This window comes from Nycticebus coucang, chromosome 11, assembly GCF_027406575.1.
Source record: "Nycticebus coucang isolate mNycCou1 chromosome 11, mNycCou1.pri, whole genome shotgun sequence".
Lineage (NCBI taxonomy): Eukaryota > Metazoa > Chordata > Mammalia > Primates > Lorisidae > Nycticebus > Nycticebus coucang.
In genome coordinates, this window is record NC_069790.1 from 25,554,881 (window position 1) to 25,575,797 (window position 20,917).

Here is a 20,917-nt window from a genome sequence, read left to right on the forward strand (position 1 = left end):
AATCTTCTGATCATGAAGGGATGCTGGATATTATCAAAATCTTTTTCTCCATCAATTGAAAGAATCATATGGTTCTTGTTTTTTAGTTTGTTTATGTGCTGAATTACATTTATAGATTTACGTGTATTGAACCAGCCTTGAGACCCTGGGATAAATCCCACCTGGTCGTGGTGTATAATTTTTTTGATGTGTTATTGGATTCTGTTTGTTAGGATCTTATTGAGTATTTTAGCATCAATATTTATTAGTGATATTGCTCTATAATTTTCTTTTCTTGTTAGGATTTCCCTGGTTTGGAGATCAAGATGATGTTTGCTTCATAGAAATGTGTTGGGTAGTAGTCCTTCTTTTTCTAACATTTTGGAAGAAGTTTAGTAATATAGGTACTAGTTCTTCTTTAAAGGTTTGGTAGAATTCTGACGTAAAGCCATCTGGTCCTAGGCTTTTCTTTTTAGGGAGATTTTGTATAGTTGATGCTATTTCAGAACTTGATATAGGCCTCTTCAATATTTCCACTTCATTCTGGCTAAGTCTTAGTAGGTGGCGTACTTCCAGGTATTGGTCGATTTCTTTCAGATTTTCATATTTCTGAGAGTAGAGTTTCTTGTACTATTTGTTAAGGATTTTTTGAATTGCTGAGGGGTCTCTTGTTATTTCATCATTACCATTTCTGATTGATGAAATTCGAGATTTTACTCTTTTTTTCCGGGTTAGGTTAGCCAAAGGTTTATCTATTTTATTGATCTTTTCAATAAAACAACTTTTGGATTTATTGATCTGTTGTATAATACTTTTGTTTTCAATTTTGTTTAGTTCTGTTCTGATTTTGGTTATTTCTTTTCTTCTGCTGGGTTTGGGGTTGGAGGGTTCTTCCTTCTCCATTTGCTTGAGATATCCCATTAAGTTATTAACTTCCTCTCTTTTCTTTTTCTTGAGGAAGGCTTGCAGTGCTATACATTTCCCTCTTAGGACTGCATTTGCAGTATTCCAGAGGTTCTGATAACTCATGTCTTGATTGTTGTTTTTTTCCAAAAATTTGGCGATTTCCTTCTTAATCTCGTCTATAACCCATCTGTCCTTTAGCATAAGGTTGGTTTAGCGTCCATGTTTTTTATGGGTATGCAGGTTCCTGTTGTTATTGAGTTCAACTTTTATTCCATCATGGTCTGAGAAGATGCAAGGAATAATTTCTATTTTTTTAAATTTGCTGAGGTTAGATTTGTGGTCTAGGATGTGATCGATTTTGGAGTATGTTCCATGGGCTGATGAGAAGAATGTGTATTCAGTTTTGTTGGGATGAAATGTTCTGTAGATGTCTGTTAAGTCCAGATGTTGAATGGTTGAGTTTATATCTGAAATTTCTTTGCTTAGCTTCTTTTTGGAGGATCTATCCAGCACTGATAAAGGGTTGTTAAAATCTCCAAGTACTGTGGAAGTGGAGGAAATAAAGTTGCTCATGTCTGTTAGAGTTTCTCTTATAAATTGAGGTGCATTCTGGTTGGGTGCATAAATATTAATAATTGAGATCTCATCATATTGAGTATTGCCTTTAACAAATATGAAGTGTCCATCCTTATCCTTAATTATTTTGGTTGGTTTAAAGCCAATTGTGTCTGCGAACAGGATTGGAACACCTGCTTTTTTCTGCTTTCCATTTGCCTGGAGTATAGATGACCATCCCTTCACCTTGAGTCTATATTTGCCTTTTAATGTAAGATGCGATTCTTGTGTGCAGCAAATATCTGGCTTGAGTTTTTGTATCCAGTCAGCCAACCTGTGCCTCTTTAGAGGACAGTTTAAACCATTCACATTAATTGAGAATATTGATAAGCCTTTCGAGAGTCCAGTGGACATTTTTAATCCTTTTGCTACTGTGGAAGTTGGAATTTGATCAAAATTTTCTGGGTGGGTTTACTTTTGTGGTGGAGGATTACGCTGGTCTTTATGGAGGATAGGTCTGAGAATATCCTGGAAAGCTGGTTTAGTTATGGAAAATTTCTTCAACATGTGAATGTCATTGAAGTATTTAATTTCTCTGTCATAAATGAAACTCAGTTTAGCTGGGTATAAGATCCTGGGTTGAAAGTTATTTTGTTTTAGGAGATTAAAAGTCGATGACCATCCTCTTCTAGCTTGAAAGGTTTCAGCAAAGAGATCTGCAGTTATTCTAATATTCTTCCCCATGTAGGTAATGGTTTTCTTTTGTCTGGCTACTTTCAGAATTTTCTCCTTCATATTAACTTTAGTGAAATTGATTATGATGTGTCTGGGGGATGTCTTATTTGGGTTGAGTTGTGCTGGCGTTCTGAAACTGTCTGCTATATGAATTTCAGAATCTCTTGGTGTGTCTGGAAAGTTCTCCTTCATAATCTCTTGAAGAAGAAACTCTGTGCCTTGTGAAGCCACTTCATTGCTTTTGGGGATCCCTATTAGATGAATATTGGTTTTCTTCGAATTATCCCAGAGCTCTCTGAGAGAGTGATCTGTTTTTGCCCTCCATTTCTCTTCCTGTTTGAGAGTTTGGGAGCATTCGAAAGCTTTGTCTTCAATGTCAGAAATCCTTTCTTCTGCTTGCTCCATTCTGTTACTGAGGGATTCTACTGTGTTTCTCAGATCTTTGAGGGATGCAACTTCTTGTCTCAATGTGTCAAAATCTTTAGTCATTTGGTCTTTGAATTTGTTGAATTCTTGAGATATCTTTTGGGTTACTGCTTGGAGTTCTAATTTGATCTTATTTGCTATCCAGATTCTGAATTTGATTTCTGACATCTCAGCTATTTGTTTGTGCATGGGATCTTGTGCCTTGTCTGCCCTATTGATCCTTGGGGAGTTGATCTACTCTGATTATTGATATTGCCAGAGTTTTCCTGTTGATTTCGCCTCATGATTGTTTTTCACCGTTGCCTCTGGCCATCCTCAGAGTTGGGGAGTTGTCTCTGCAAGATTAGACCCCAGCGGGATCACTCTATTGTTGCTGGATCTTTGTAGGGAGTGACCCTGTGTAGTTCCTCTGGGGCTGCCTGAGCTAGGTAGTTCTGGTTGTAGAAGCAGCTCCGGTGTGTGACACACCTGGATCCAGCAACAGGCAGGAGGTGGTGCGCATGGTTCTGGGATTGCCTGGTGCCCAGTGACTTTGGCACAGAGAGCCCAAGGCTCCAGCAGTCTCTGGCCAGGAGAAGGGCTCTGCGCAGTGGCAGGGAGGTCTCCAGAGGGCATGTGGCTACCAGTATCCCTGGCCAGATGAGCAGGCCAGTGTGGAGGCCTGGAGGACACAGGAGGGAGGACGTAGAGTTATGCCGCTCCCGCAGTTCCTGGTCAGGGCATGCGGAGGCCTTGTGCATTCGGGTCACAGGTCGGGGTGCGTAGCGCAGCTCTTATGGAGGTCCGGGCGGCGCCAGGCCCAGAAGTTTGAGGTTGCTATGAGCTGTGACACCACGGCACTCTACCCAGGGCAACAGCCCAAGTCTCCAGTGTGCCCAAACTGTCTCACTCTGCCCCTAAGGGTTAAGGCTGTAAGGCAGCTCAGTCACCGCCTTTAGGCTGCTTGGTCACTACGTTACTAGGTTCCGCCCAATCCTTTCTCTGGAACCCTGAGGGCGGAGCTTGCTGGGGCAGTTCTCTACAATGGCTCCCTGCGGCCCAGCTCAGTGGCTCAGTCTGGGGCCCTAGACAATGCCCAAAGTTCTCCACACTCCTGCCCAAGCTCACCCCAAGGCAGTTCAACTGAGTGCCAAGTCCAAAAACACCAGAACAGTTCACAGGTAGGGCCTTTCTGTTTTGCATTCTCACTGCTGCTTGTACTTACAGTTGCTGGTGGGATTAGGTCAATTGAACACACCCAACCACTTGCCAGTTTTCCACTGTTTTTGTCCTCCTCTTGGGGTCCAGAAGTCCCTCGCTAACTCCCTGTATCCTCAAAGGGATGATTATAGGCAGATCCCACCAGCCAGAGATGCCTGGAGTCTTATCTCCCTAGACTCACCATGTCCAGTTGCAGGGAAGCTGTTACTCGGCTGCCATCTTTAATCCCTCCAGATTCCTGTTGTTATTGAGTTCAACTTTTATTCCATGATGGTCCAAGAAGATGCAAGGAATAATTTCTATTCTCTTAAATTTGCTGAGGTTAGACTTGTGACCTAAGATGTGATCAGTTTTGGGGTATATTCTGTGGGCTGATGAGAAAAATGTTTATTTAGTTTTGTTAGAATGAAATGTTCTATAGATGTCTGTTAAATCTAATTGTTGAATAGTTAAGTTTAAGTCTAAAATTTCTTTGCTTAGCTTCTTTTTGGAGAGTTGATACTGCTGACAGAACAGAACAACTTTGCAGAATTTGTTTCTGTCCAGGCTATATTCCCCTGTGGGTCAGATGCTATTTGAGTTCACAGAAACTGCGACTCAGCCCCAGTCTGTGTCGTTGCCTGGAGCTGGCATGTCTGTCTCGGCTGCAGTCTGTGTTGGTGTGGGCATGGTTGGAGCTCACACTCAGCTTTCAGTTTCTGTCTCTTCTGGCCTGCCTTTGTCTCAGCTATAATCCCCTGAGGGCCAGGTGCTTCTTGGCTCACTAAAGCAGTCCTTCTCATTCAGCTCTGCCCTGGGAGTATGCCATTTCTACGCACGACTGTTCTAGGCCCTGCCCCCCACCCAGGCAGGTACCACCTCAGGCATACCGTTTACTCTTTGGACCTGCATTACCGTCCCAGATCTTTTTCGCCAGTGGCTGCCACCGGAGAAGATGCCCGTCTTCCTCTGGTTGCCCAGAGAGACAGGGGGTGTCACTCCAAAATATCCCCAGGGTTGTGAGCCCTATTGTTCCTGCCACTGCTGTTTATACCTTGCTGCTTTATACCTCTCCCTATCCCATATGGTTCTCTCTCAGTTGACTGTTTTCTCCTTACTCTGGTGCCGCAGAATCAGCACAGACCAGCAACTACCAAAGCCCTGCCCACACCTCTCGAGAAAATGCCCAAGAATCTGGACTGCATGGGGGACAGGCTTCCAGACATTGGGGTGAGAGTGGAGGAATGGCTGGGAGTTCAGAATTGCAGGTAGAGAATATGTATAGTTTTGTACAGTTTTATGTCTAGCGGGAGAGTGCCATCGCACATTCGTAAGTCCTCTCTAGAGAAGGAGTTCGGTTTTTAGAGGATCTCTCCTGTGGGGTAAAATAGGAGGGATGTGAACTCTGCTCGCTTATTTGAGAGCGTACTATGAGAGCCATTCTCAGGGGAGAGGACTTCCGTCCACTTGGCAATGGATTTTGTACCTATTGTTTGTTTCCTTAGGGTCGCAGCTTGCCTCAGCAGGGTTGATGTGAATTCTTCAACCTTCTTTCCTGGTTCAGCTCCAAACCATCAGCTTACTTGCTAAACTTATGTTCTTTAACTCTTATTATGGACAGGAGCCCCTGTGGAAAGCTGGTTCCAGTCATCCATCTTGCTTCCGCCCCTATGCTGTGTTTTTGATTAAGCTCAGAATCAATCACCTTTGTAATCTGCCAAATTGGAAACAATGCTGACATCGTATCAAAGGGAGGACACAGACCAGGCACCTGCTCAGCTGACATCATATCAAAGGGAGGACACAGACCAGAGACCTGCTCAAACTAATGGCCCTCTCATCTGGTGGACAATTTGAGGATCATTTTTTTTCCATAAGGCTTAATCATCCTCTTTCTATCATTAAATTCACAGTGTCCTAAATGTGTATTTTTCTAGTGGTAGTTATTTTCCATGACTTTTTGTTTTGTAATCAGTTATTTATGTTTAAACTCTAGGTCCTAAGCCAACCTACATAAAACTCTCATTTCTACTGTGGTGGTGGAAATGTTTTTGGATTGTTTCTGAGCCTTGATTTTCACATTTGGCAAATAGAGTCACAGTAATAGTAGCTGCTCCAAGGTTGTTTTGAGGATGAAAAGAAATAATCCTTGAAAAGCATGTAGTGGAATAGCTGGCATAGCAGACACATGCAACAGAAGTCATCAATAATAATAATATTAATAATACCACTACAATATTGGTTTATGAATCATTATCCTATTTTTATTCTCTCCCTGCACCTTCCTCTAACTTACCATTTCCAGAAATAATATCATTATGAACCTATTTTGTTGGTTTCCTAAATATACATGCCAATCTGACTTGAAATAGCCAGAAGTATACTCAAATACTCATCAACATCTTATGTCCCCTCAGTGTATTAAAAGAGGTAATTTTCTAATGGTGTGGCCTCTTTTTCTCTTTCCTGTGCCTTACTTAACTTAATGTGATGCAGAGGAGAAGGCCAAGAAGGAAGCAGAGGAAAAGGCCCGCCTGGCCGCAGAGAAGCAGCAAAAGGAAATGGAAGCCAAAATCCAGGCTGAAGAAGGCACAGCTGGCAAGGCTGAGGAAAAGACCTCTGGAGAAGGAAAGAATCAAGTCAATGGAACGCACACAAACAAAAGCGACAACCCTCGCGGGAAGAATTCCAAAGCCGAGAAGTCACCAGGAGCAAAGCAAAAAAATGGTGAGTAGAGTTGCTGTGGTGAAAGGATCTTTTCCAGGTGTTAATGACATGGTAAATGGAAACTGGCAAACAAATTCACCAGGAATGGCAGCCCACAGAGCAAGGTTTCTCTCCTCATCAGAGTCCTGCTGACTCCACCTCCCTGGGCTATGGATGCCATCAGGATCCCATCAGAAGCAGCCACCTGTTCACCTGTGCCATTCTCCCTGGGGAGAACTATACATTTCTGGCCCATCCCTGCCACCCTGTAGACTCTAGCCAGTGCCTCTCTGCCCACAAACTGGAAATTAGTATTAATCACTCCAGCACAGTCCTGAATGCTCACTGCCCACAAGGGTGAGTGGATAGTTAGTCTCCCATGTGCACCATCTCCCTAGAAGGCAGATCAGAGGTCTGATCCTGTAGTATAGGTCTGTATAGTATATCCATATATGTGTAGGTATATGCATTATGGTGACCAGCTTTCCCAGTTTTCCCAGGACCAAGAAGATTCCTGGGACATAAGGCTTTCTGTTTTAAAAGCAGAAAAGTCCCAAGCAACTGGGATGAGCTGGTCACCATACCATGCATGTAGTTATTGATTTCTTTTATTTAATGTAACAAATTTTGATTAACAAATATTGTCCAAGCACCATGCTTAGCACTGGGGATTTAGAGATGGAAAAGCCACAAGAAGCCCATAATTTTGTAAGGGAATATAGATCCTCACAGATAATTACAACAAAATGTGAGCAAGTAACAGTAGTGATTTGGCAGATCAAATGCCCAAGAAACATGTGCAAAGAAAGAGACCTCAGCTTTGCTGGGACTAATGATTGTGAGGTGGGGTAAATGTCAGAGAAGGTTTCAAGAGGAAGCAGTGTGTGAACTGGGTTTTAAATACTGAAGTTGGCTGCTCAGATGGGACAAAGGGACTTCTCAGCAGAGAGAACAAGATGAATGGATGCACAGGGCATGGAATTGGTTCCCTTATTTAGGGACAGTCAAGAAGTTCAAAGTCTCTGGAGTTTACAAGGGCCAGGTGTAGCCTAATAACAAGGTAGCTGAGCAGTGAGATAGACCTGGACTCAAGTCACAGCTGTGCCTCTCCCTTCTTCGAGGCCTTGTCCAGATTACTTAACCTGATGCTGCCCTTTAAAATGTATGCATATATAGTGATACAGGTATGATCACACAGGCCTCTTGAAGCCTTCAATAATAAATGTGATAGTAAAAACAACTAAAACAACAACAACAAATTCATAACTACACACAAGATGTGTAGGTTCTCTGTTTATATATTCATCCTCTTGCCTGTTTATATATTCATCCTCTGTTTATATATTCATCTTCTTGGAACCACACACTAGCCACTATGCTATAAGGCCTCAGTGAATGATTCTGCTTGTAAAAGTGCTTAGCATGACATTCTCCAATTATTTTCACAATCAAGCATGTGTAACATATATAATAAGAGAATGCTATTTTAATACATAACATAATAACTCATACCACATTCTAAGAACTTTGCATAAATTCTTTCTGTTAACTCTGATGGTGACTTTAGGAGGCGGGGAAGGCCATTATCCCAACTTGTTAATCCCCCTTCTGGAGAGTGCTCTTAACTAGTTTACTTTGCACTCAAATGCATCATAGCCCCGGGGGGTGGGGGGCGAATGTTTAATAAGAATTTATAGCACACCCTTTAAAGGGAAGATACCCTTACTTCCCCTCCTGAGGTCTGAACCAATTGAGAGACAGAGACCCAAAGTAGGAAGCCAGTGATCTAGCTATTAGCTCTTTAGCAACTGGAACTGACCTGGGAAACAGCCCAAAGAGCACATGGGCATCTCCACAATATCTTCTCTGAACTGAAGTTCCCCAACCAGACATTAGCAGAGCCAGGTAGGCACAGGACTCAGCATCCTACCATCCACTCACCCCAGCTTCCCCATGGCCCCAGCAGGCTGCTTCTGGATTGACAGAAAAGATGCATGTCCCCCTCAAAGGGGAATGGGATGAGGGTGGCTGGGCTGCACTCCACCTCCTAGATAAATCCCTCCTCTCCAAGGAGGAGTACGTAAGAGGTAGTGAGAGAGGCAAGATGTGTTTTTCCTTCTTCTTCTTCTTTTTTTTTTTTTCTTAGCGGAGTGGGCTGAAAATGTCATTTCCCTTAAAAGCAGTGATCAAAAGAACAGCATCATTTATTGAATGCTTAACATGTACAGAACACTACACTTGAGAATTTACCTACATTTAATTATTTAAAAATCTGGATTATTAAAAAATATTCTACCTTAGCTTAGGATTTATTGAATTCCATTAGAAGTTTGTGCTTTATAGAATACATCATAGTCAAAACTGCTCTTGAATTATCCTTAGATAAATAGATCGCTAAGCTACTTCTCTTGCGGAGGGGGAAACTGAGACTCAGAAAGGTTAAATCACTTGTGTAAGGTCAAGCAGCCATTGAGTAGATATCTCTAGTTTAAGTCAGGTCTGTATGAGTCTCAATTCTCAATTCCACTATTTGCGAGGTTTGGTGGTGTCAGGGGTTGTGGGAAGGGGAAGGAATTGGAGAAATATGGAAATGTAACTACTGTCCGTAGAAACTTGTAATGTATCTATTCCAGAGATTGGTGCTATAGTTGACCAGATAGTAAATATTTCAGGCTTTATGGGACATAAAGTCTCTGTTGCAGCTACTCAGCATTGCCATTTTATTGTAAAAAGCAGCCATGATAATATATAAAGAAATTAGCAAGCGTATTCCAATGAACCTTTATTTATGGAAACTGGAATTTGAATTCTACATAATTGTCATGTATTATTAAATATTCATCCTTTTTTCAAACATTTTAAAATGCAAGAGCTAGTCTTAGTTTGTGGATCATAGAAAACCAGGCAGTGGGACCAGGTTTGGTCCATAGCCCATCATTTGCCAACCTTTGGTCTAGTCAGTGAAAGAAACCAGTGAACACAAATACATCACAAAGAAGGTTGTAAATTCTACCAGAGACTATAAACAAAGACCCAAAGAGGACAGAGATGGCAATAATTTATTTTTAAGTAAATTAGAGGGAGAGCCTAAAAGAAACAAAACAGGAGCCTGCGTCTTCAAATAGGCTAGCTTGATTTTACAACTGTGTTAATTTCAAAGTAAGCAACAGTCTACATTTCCCTTAAAAAATAAGTATTAAATGAGAGGTGGGAAAAGAAATCAATTTAGAGCAATAATTAAAAAGGCTAATGGTGGTTTGGGACTGTGTTACAGCGGCCTAATTAAAATGATTTATAATGGCACGGAAAGGCTCTTTTGCTTCCCCCATTTATTGAGTAATAGCTCATATTGGCCATTACACCATATGACCCATGGGAAATTACCTAACCTAACAGGTTCTCTCAAGGAATATCATCAAACAAGCATGTGGCACTTTCCTGGCACCCTACTTTCTGGGCTGCCTAGGATGTTTCGCAGGTTAGAGCTGAAGGGCATTAGTTAGGGAAATCCTCAAAGTTATGGCCTTTACTGGCAATTATAGGATCACCTAAGCTTTTGCTGTCCATCAAAGCAACTTCCTCCCACAGCCTCCTCAACCCTGGCTGCCATGGCTGCTGGCCAGCATCTAGCAAATTGAACAAGTTCTGTTGACTTCTAGAAGACATCCTTTGTCTTCAAGAATCAAGATTCTTGAGTTCATCTCTGGCATCTTAAACAGAAAAAACAGGCTTGGCGCTTGTAGCTCAGCGGCTAGGGTACCAGCCACTTACACTGGGGCTGGCAGGTTTGAACCCAGCCCAGGCCTGCCAAACAACAATGACAATTGCAACTGAAAAATAGCCAGGCATTGTGGCAGGCGCCTGTAGTCCCAGCTACTCGGGAGGCTGAGGCAAGAGAATTGCTTAAGTCCAAGAGTTTGAGGTTGCTGTGAGCTATGACACCACGGTACCATACTGAGGGTGACATAATAAGACTCTGTCTCAAAAAAACAAAAAACAACAACAACAAACAAACAAACAGAAAAATCAATATTTGGCAGCTTCATTGGACCCTGGCCAGAGAAGACTTTCCTTCTCAATCCTTCCAGACAGTATATCCTATTTCAGAATTACAAATGAGAAGAAATCTGGGAAATTTGTTGACTTCTTCCTTTGCTTAGGTTTTGTCAAATTCCATTAGAAGTATGTGCTTTGTGGAATATATCACAGTCAAAACTGGGCTTGAATTATCCTTAGATAACTATTTCCTTATTGATTTGTAGGGCGAAGGCATTTTGAAGTAAACAGAAGTCTGAAATCAAAATTGAGCATTGCAGGGAAGTTGTAAATATAGTAGTTGAAAGCTCCCGTAGCCTGTGGTAAATTACTTTGTCATGCCTCAGGGTTCTTAGCCATAAAATGGAGGTGATAATGCAAATTTTAGGTCAATACCCTACAAGCAGACTTAAGCAAAATCACTTTCCAGGAAGCACAATTGGCCATTTGTTCAAAAGCTGTTAGACAAATGGCTTAAACCACATCTACAGTACCTAACCAGAGCAGTTTTGCTGCCAGAAGGAGATGCAGATTCAAGTTCATGGTTGGGTGTGAAACACATGCCAGTGGGGGGTCCACACCACTCAGCATAGATGGACTGGCCAGTGTCTGCCCATATTGCTGCAGTGACCTCAACAAAAAACACAGATTTGGAAAACATCCTCAATTAATTGGTGAGTGGATTGTTTAACAAATTGGCCATTTAGTGAATGACTCATTGATGAATCTGTGTACTTTTAATAGTAGTAACTTCATAATGGGATTTTTACAAGAATTTAGAGAAATGATTCATGCAAAGTACTTAGCACATTGCTTGGCACAAAGAAAATTTAAAAAAAAAAAGATAAATCTCTTCCTTCACACGCATGTCTTGGAGGCCGACTTCAGTACAACTCTATTTAACAGGAACTTACAGTGTCAATTCTAGATCATAATTATGATTAGGATCTTTTTGCTTCAGTAGGAACCAGTTTTCAAATAGTAATGTATTCTTGGTTTTATGCATAGAAAAAAAAGTTGTTATTAGTAAGATTGGTAAGAAAAACATCCAAAGTTTGAAACTAAGTCTAGAGCAAGGGGTTCCTGACCTCTATGTCACACTGGCATATTATAGAATAGACCTCCCCAAGAATTATTAAGTTATCTTAGGCAGGGAGGAGCACACTTTTTCTGTAAAGAATCAGGTTGAAAATATTTCTGGCTTTGCATGCTTTGTCACAACTATGTAACTCTGCAACTGCAGCATGAGAGCACTCCTGGACAATATGTAGATGAATGGTCATGGCTGTGTTTCAATAAAACCTTATCATAACAGGTGGCAGTAAGATTGACCTAGGGGTTATAATTTGCTGACGCCTGCTCTTGAAGAATATGGTTGTTTTTGTAACTTTGCTATTTCCTATTTGATTCCAGGCTAGAAACTATAAAGTTATACACTAACTTATAGATTTTTTTAACTGGTAGAGAAGATAACCCCAAAGATTATTTTTTTATTGTCCTGTAGAACTTAACCAGTTTTGTCTCTAACCTAGGAATCTTATTCTAACACAGTTTTTAAATGCATATAAATACCGAGTTTCTTCAGTGCTCCTACTCTCTCATTGGTTCCCTCTCAAATGGGTTAAATACATTTGACATGTGTTCATTTTACATTTGTTAAAAGTGGTGTTTTTCACCTTACAAAGTACACGTTGACAAGATAATTAATTAAAACAATAAAAGCTATCATTGAATGACATACCAGATACTACATTTAGTACTTGCATACTTTAAATGCATTTATCCTTATAATATGCCTATAAAGTAGGTATTAATATCCCCATTTTGCGGATAAGAAAACCAAAGTACAGTGAGTTAAATAGCTATTCACTGGTAGAGTTTATGTTTAGTCAAGATTTTCCTCACTCCATAGCCCAACAATAAAGCTTAGCTACCTTTCTTGGGAGATAAATATCATTGACTTCAGTAAAACTCTATTTAACAGGAACTTTCAGTGTCAATTCTAGATCATAATCCAATTTCCAGGATCTAACATGTGGTTACAAAAGATATTTATACTCAGACATGTACTCCCTCACGACTATGAAATTATGCTGCACTATTTTTTTTACCTTGACAGGTATAAGATGTTTATAGCACCCCCCCCCCAAGCTGTATACATACACTGTTTGTCATATTTATTACTTTCAGGTGACTTGAAAGATGGTAAAAATAAGGCAGACAAGAAGGATCACTCTAATGTCGGAAATGATTCAAAGAAAGCAGATGGTAAGAGTATCATTCTCATTATATTTTTCCGTAAAATGTGCAGTTTAGTGCAAGCTTGTTAGAATCATACCTAAAACTGAAATAGCAGTTGTTAATATATTCTTATATTATTCCCTGAAAAAAGACACTGCTATATTTAAAGAGTATTATTACCCCTTTTTCAATAATTTATAAATGACTTTTTATCTCTTCCCCTCGAACATACTTTCTCCATCACAAATGCTTTCTGCACTCTTTCTCTTCTCACTTACCATTTTTTCATCATTTCCTAAAAAGTTCATTCTCAACTTGCTGATTGGACAGCTGGAGTGGAGTAACACAGACTGCTGATACATTTATGAAGTTTTTATTGTGAATTGTGCAGCATAAATAGGAAATGTTTCGTGTTTTCAATTTTCACATCTTTTACCTTGCACAAGTTATCACTTTTGGTTAAAACAAAAGGAAAAGCAATAATCTATTCAGCATTATTTTGGGAGGAAACATATATGGTTGCAGAATATAGTTTGGCCAACAAGAACAAGTCCTAAAGATAGTAACAATCAAAAACCAAAGATAGAACAAAACCTATATTGTAATGTGCTTCATGAGTAGTGCTTTTCCTTTTCATGAACAATATTCAACTATTTAAAAAACCTAAATGTTCAAATTATATTACCTTCCAAACTTTGAACTCTTAGATTGAGAAGGCTGCCCTTGCCTTTTACATAAACCTCATTGTTTCATCTGTAACGTGGGTTCATTCCTTCTTATTCCTTCATGCGTGGACATGATATTAAGCTAACCATGAAAGTTTCAGAGCGTGGTTTTTGTTAGAATTCCTGGCTCTATTTGAATCATATGTCCCTGGAAGAACAGATGCTGGGTAATCAGGTTGAAGAGTAAGAAGAAATTTGAACATAACTCTTCACACATCTATTAAAAGAGAAGCAGCCCCTTTGGCTTTCAGCCATGAGCCATTCTGACATTCTGTCTTTACTTGCACATGTGAAATCAGTTCTGAAACCTTTCCTTTTAAAAGAGCATTCCAGTAATTCACTCCAAGTGTCTTGTCACACAATACCTAGGGAACACATACCTGCAATTTTTCACTAGCTTGCTTACGCAAATGATAATCTCTTACCTAATGAGCATGCAGTCCTTGAATACTGTGACTACGAACTGAATTACACAGAGATAAAATAGAATTCAGAATGACGGTCTCTCAGACAGACTCTGTTATGTATAAGGTTTGCTCAAATACCAGAGACTCTTTGCCAGACTTTATTAAATCCAAGTCAAGGCAATTCAAGACAGAAAATGTAAAGTGGAGGAAAAGTATCAGCTATGAACCCAGCTCCAGGTCACCTGCTGCATCCTTTCTCCAGGAACTTGTCCATTGCTCTCTGATCTGAATTCCTGCAGCATAAAAATACAAGCATAAGTCAACCAAGTCACAAATTTTTAATATGTGATTTTGATTCTTGTTGCATTTTCATATCGTGGTATGAACATCTGCTATAATGTTGTCATGTGGGCATTATGGGTTAAATTTATCGCCTTCATAAAAGCCCTTTCATTTTAACTATGCTCCTTTTAACTAAATTACTCCCAAGGATTTAAAAGAATTTAATAAGGGTGGGTTTTTATTTTTTTGGAAAATGATAAAATAAATTCTGTTTGTTCTGTTATACAAATAAGTGTAAAGTTTGATTGTTTAGTGAAAAAGGTTCTTGATCTCTCAAGGCAGTAAGCAGGCTGTAATTAATAAAGGAGAAGCATTCTCTGATGTCTATTCCTCTTTTGCTCCATAATCCTTACCTTCCACTGCTTCACAGGGCATCTGGTATGCCCACATAATTGCAAGTTTGTACACAAACATGAGCATGAACAATTTGTATTCTAATTTCTCTGATGGACAAATATAACATCAGTCATCATCACTGCTGTAGTATTAATAGAACTTAGGATATTGAGCTTCAGTCATTTGCACTATTTTAATCTAAAACTTTTACCAAGACTAAAGCTAATTCTTGGTGGCATACAGTGGAGAAGAATTTTATCAGGCTCACTTACCTCTTGCTTTTTGATCATTAAAGCTAATTTCTTTAGAAACTTAAGAAAAGGGAATATATATATTAGTAGATATATTGATATTTTTACAACGTGTAGAAATAACCAGATACATTGTGACCATTTCTTTTTTTGGATCCTATTATATCTGATGACCAGAGGGAGTTAATTTAGCTATTTCTAATGTCCACACCCCCACTCCAACCCTTGGGAACCATTGGTGACCAGTTCTCTCTAATTTTGAGAGGGAGTATCCCGGGTACAATTCATGCCTACTGTGATCTAACCCACTATGTTTATAGTTGTAGCACTGTTAAGTACTCAGAGAGAAACACAATGGAAACTGTGCCTCAATTGGTTATTCCTGTAAGCCATGGCATGCACAGGGGGAAGTAGCATGTTCTGAAAGAGTAAATTACATCCTGGTATAATGAACACATTGCGGTTGTACATTATCTCTATAAGGCTACTTAGGTACTATTTAATACACTGTAGCACTAATTTTCCAACTGACTTCAAAGAATGGATGTTGTTTAAAAGTAGCTTGCTTATCCCTAGGGAGAAATGTACTAAGATAAAAAGTCTTAGGTCTCTGAGCCAAGATTCTCTCCTGGTGCCTAAACTTTTCTGCTGGAATTGGGGGAGATGTGGGGGTACCACATAAATGAATTCTTTTCAGTTCAGCCATGTTTGTAATAGCAGAGCCTCTTGGATCTGCCACAATTTATTACAGTTACCCAGAAATACAAACTTGACCATGTTATTAGATATAGGATATAACCACCTTTATGTCTCTCAAACGATTGATTATGATTAGGCCCTGCATGGTTGGTTATTAGCCAAATCCCAGGGAGGGAGTTCAGTAGGAGTTTATCTTTCATTGAGTATTCTGGGAATTAGAGTATTGATGTTGTTAAATGAAATTTAAAAACTTGTGAAGAATGGAAATGGTAAACAAAAGACAATCTATGGATGTCTGCTTCTGCCAAAGAGAAGTAACAAGAACTGGATTTAGCCTTCCACCTGAAACAACCATAAAAATCTGACAGTATTTGACAAAGAGTGGTTTTCCAGAGAGTAGACATCAGGAAATGAAGGACAATGAACTCTGAGAAACAGGAAGTATATGAGGTGAACCCTTCCATTGCCTCAACTTACTTTCTAGATAGGACTTCCAGTCAGTGTAGAGAAGGGATATAGGCATTTCTGGTTGACTCTTTGAATTGAGAAGTTGAATAAGAATCCAAGAAGACCAAGATGGCTACAGTTTTCAGAATAAAGTTCTAGAGAAAAGAGGGCTCTAGAGAAATAGAACTGAAGAGGTCTGAAGAGTATTCATCAAAAAGACAGTAGTCCCCCCCTTATTAGTGGTTTTGCTGTTTTCAGTTACTCGCAGTCAACTATAGTCCTAAAATAATTAAATGGAAAATTCTAGAAATAAACAATATATAAGTTTAAAATTGCACACTGTTCTAAGGGCATGATGAAATCTCATGTTGTCCTGTTCTGTCCTGCCTGGGATATGAATCATCTCTTTGCCTAGTGTCCATGTTGTATATTACTTCACTGTTAGTCACTTATTAGTTGTAGCTACTATTAGATTGACTATTAAGGTAATGCGGTGCTTGGGTTCAAGTAACCCTTATTTTACTTAATAATGGCCTCAAAGCACAAAAGTAGTGATGCCAGCAATTTAGATATGCTGACGAGAAGTCACAAAGTGCTTCATTTCAGTGAAAAGAGGAACATTCTTAAAGGAAAAAAAATTGTACACTGAACTTCTAAGATCTATGGTAAGAATGAAACTTCTATCAGTGAAATTGTGAAGAAGAAAAAAGAAATTTGTGCATAGTATATATAGGGCTCAGTACTACCTGTGGTTTTAGGCGTCCACTGGGAGGTTTGGATATCCCCTGCAGTTAAGTAGGGACTACTGTACTGAGCAACACAGCAGTGAGGAAACTACCTGAGGCCAGGAAAGAACCATCCAAGCAGATGAGAGGGATCAATCCTGGTCACGCAGAGCATGGAAGACTTGTTCCAGGCAGTAGATTCAATCTAGTCAGATTTGAATCTCTCATTATTTAAAGGAAATTACATAAAATACTCATAATTGTCCTGCTTTAGTAGTGAGGAATAATTAGCTATAGGCTAAATACTGTTCTAGTCCTACCTAACAACTTTTAAAAATGAGACATAAAAGAATCAAAGTGTTTCCAAGTAACTGCATCTCAGAATAAAGCTCAAGGATATATATATATATATATATATATATATATATATATATATATATATATATATACAGAAATATCCAGCACCCAAAAAGGTAAAATTCACAATGTTTGGCATCCAATCAAAAGTTAGTGGGCATGCAAAGCAGTTAGAGAACACTATCCATGATAAAAGGGGAAAACCCAACGAATTGAAACCAACCCAGAACTAAAACAGACGCTAGAATTAGCAGACAAAAGCATTAAAGCAGTTCTTAGAACTACAGTCCATATGTTCAGAAGTTAAGTAATAATATGGAGGATACAAAAAAAGTCCCAAAGCAAACTGATAAATTTGAAAACTACAATGTCTAACATGAAAATGAAAAATACACTGGGTGGTGTTAATGGAATATTGGCTGGGATTAATAATGGTAAATACACTGGATGGGAGGAGACATTATAGAAAAAAAGGGTAGTGAAAAGATTAGCAATAGAAAATGTCCAAAATGAAACTCAGAAAAAAAGAATAAAAACATAGTAAAGAATAAATACAAATTATTGTAAGGAGCATCAGTGGATACTTGTAAGACACCTTCAAGTAGTCTAACATATGTGTACATGGAACCCCAAAATAGAGGAAAAAGAGGGGAGGAAAGAAAAATATTTAAAGATGAAATGGTTATAATTTTGACAAATGATGAAAACTATAAGTCCACAGACTCAATGCAATAAAGCCCAAGCAAAAGAAATATAAAGAAAATTACACCAAAGCATATTGTATTCAAGTTGCTATAAACCAGTGATAAAAAATTTTTTAAAACATTCAGAAAAATATCCACACATGTTACTGTCCTCTGCTATTTCCTTTCTTAGGGTTTCATAATTTTCTTTATAGAGGTCCTTCATCTCTTTTGTTAGGTATATTCCTAAGTATTTCATTTTCTTTGAGGCTATGGTGAAGGGAGTTGTGTCCTTAATTAACCTCTCATCTTGGCTGTTATTGGTGTATACAAAGGCAACTGACTTGTGGACATTGATTTTGTATCCTGAGACATTACGATATTTTTTGATGACTTCCAAGAGTCCTGTAATTGAGTCTTTAGGGTTCTCTAAGTATAAGATCGTATCATCAGCAAAGGGGGAGCATTTGACCTCCTCTGCTCCCATTTGGATGCCCTTTATTTTCTTGTCTTGCCTAATTGTATTGGCTAGACTTTCCAGCACTATGTTGAATAGTAATGGTGACAGAGGACAATCTTGTCTCGTTCCACTTCTAAGAGGAAAAGCTTTCAGTTTTACTCCATTCAGTGAAATATTAGCTGTGGGTTTGTCATAGATAGTTTCAATCAGTTTTAGAAATGTGCCACCTATGCCTATACTCCTCCATGTTCTAATTAGAAGAGGATGCTGGATTTTATCAAATGCTTTTCTGCATTGATTGAGAGGATCATATAGTCTTTGGTTTTGCTTCTATTAATGCAGTGAATAACATTTATAGACTTGTATATATTAAATCAGCCTTGCATCCCTGGGATGAAACCTACTTGATCATGATGTATGACTTTTTTGATGATAAGCTGTAATCTGTTGGCTAGGATTTTGTTGAGAATTTTTGCATTTATATTCATTAGTGAAATTGGTCTGAAAGTTTCCTTTTTAACTGGATCTTTTCCTGGTTTTGGTATCAGGGTGATGTTTGCTTCATAGAACGTGTTGGGAAAGATTCCTCCCTCCTCAATTTTTTGGAATAATTTCTGCAGTATGGGAATAAGCTCTCTTTTGAAGATTTGATAAAATTCTGGTGTGAAGCCATCTGGACCAGGGCATTGTTTTGATAGGAGATTTTTTATTGTTTCTTTGATCTCAGTGCTTGAAATTGATCTGTTCAGGAGATCTATTTCATCTGGGGTAAGTCTAGGGAGAGGGTGTGATTCCAAATATTGATACATTTCCTTCACGTTGTCAAATTTCTGGGCATAAAGTTTCTGGTAGTATTCAGAGATAATCTCTTGCTGTGGCTTCAGTTGTTATTTTCCCTTTGTCATTTCTGATTGAGGTTACTAGAGATTTTTACTTTTTTATTTGAAGCCAAAGATTTATCTATTTTATTTATTTTTTTCAAAAAAATCAACTCCTTGTTTCATTAACTTTCTGAATGATTCTTTTGTTTTCAATTTCATTAATCTCTGATTTGATTTTGGATATTTCTTTTCTTATCCTGGGTTTAGGCTTAGATTGTTCTTTTTCCAATTCCATAAGATGGCTTGTAAGTTTGTTGATGCGCTCTCTTTCTGTTTTTCGAATGTAGGCTTCTACAGCAATATATTTTCCTCTCAGGACTGCTTTTGCTGTATCCCATAGGTTTTGGTAGCTTGTGTCTTCATTGTTGTTATACTCAAGGAAGTTAATTATTTCCTTTTTTATTTCTTCCTGCACCCGACTGTCTTTCAGCATAAGATTGTTTATCTTCCATGCCTTTGTGTGAAGTTGAGCATTTTTGTTGGAGTTGACTTCCACTTTTAGTGCCTTGTGGTCTGAGAAGATGCAAGGTAAAATTTCAATTCTTTTGATTCTTTTGAGGCAATCTACTGATTCAATGCCATCCCTATTAAAATACCAAAATCCTATTTTCAAGATTTGGAAAAAATGATTCTGCGTTTTGTATGGAACCAGAAAAAAACCCTGTATAGCTAATGCAGTTCTTAGTAATAAAAACAAAGCCAGGGGCATCACCATACCAGATTTTAGGCTGTACTACAAGGCCATAGTGGTCAAGACAACATGGTACTGTCACAACAATAGAACATAGACATTTGGAATCAAATAGAAAACCAGGAAATGAAACAAACAACTTACAACCAGCTAGTCTTCAATAAACCAAACAAGAACATCCACTGGGAGAAAGACTCCCTATTCAATAAATGGTACTGGGAGAATTGGATATCCACATGTAAAAGACTGAAACTGGACCCACACCTTTCTCCACTCACAAAAATTGATTCAAGATGGATAAAGGACCTACATTTAAGGCATGAAACAATAAAAATCCTCAAAGAAAGAATAGGAAAAACATTGGAAGATATCAGCCTGGGGAAAGACTTTATGAAGAAGAGTGCTATGGCAATAGCAACAACAGCAATAACAAACAAATGGGGCTTAATTAAACTGAAAAACTTCTGTACAGCCAAGGAGACAACAACCAAAGCAAATAGACAAACTACACAATTGGAAAGGATATTTGCATATTTTGAATCAGACAAAAGCTTAATGACTAGGATCTATGCAAAAAACTTAATAACTAGGATCTATGCAGAACTTAAATTAATCCACAAAAAAACCCCCAAGAATCCCATACATTAATGGGGAAGAGAGATGAACAGAACCTTCTCTAGACAAGATAGATGAATGGCTAGCAAACATGAAAAAATGCTCATTATCCCTAATTATTAGAGAAATGCAAATTAAAACCACCCTGAGATATCATCTAACCCCAGCGAGAATGGCCCATATCCCAAAATCTCAAAACTGCAGATTCTGGCATGGAGAGAAAGGAGCACTTTTACACTGCTGGTGGGACTGCAAACTAATACAACTTTTAAGTATGGAGAAACCTCAAAGAACTCAACCTAGACCTCCCATTTGATCCTGCAATCCCAATACTGAGCATCTATCCAGAAGGAAAAAAAAATCCTTTTATCATAAGGACACTTGTACTAGACTGTTTATCACAGCTCAATTTACAATCACTGAAATGTGGAAACAGCCTAAATGCCCTCCAATCCAGGAATGAATTGGCAAGGTGTGGTATATGTATACCATGGAATACTATTCAGCCATTTAAAAAATGGAGATTTTGCAGCATT

At 38.8% G+C, this 20,917-nt stretch overlaps 1 protein-coding gene across 3 annotated transcripts in view; it reads left to right on the plus strand.

Moving 5' to 3' along the window:
* The window catches only part of PDE1C (phosphodiesterase 1C), a 374,041-nt gene that overhangs the window by 301,466 nt on the left and 51,658 nt on the right, over positions 1-20,917 (plus strand). For all 3 annotated transcript variants that reach the window (XM_053609332.1, XM_053609330.1, XM_053609331.1), the window contains 2 exons: positions 6,277-6,507; positions 12,712-12,789. In XM_053609332.1, coding sequence (XP_053465307.1) covers positions 6,277-6,507; positions 12,712-12,789 — 309 coding nt within the window. The remainder of the gene's footprint in view (positions 1-6,276; positions 6,508-12,711; positions 12,790-20,917) is intronic.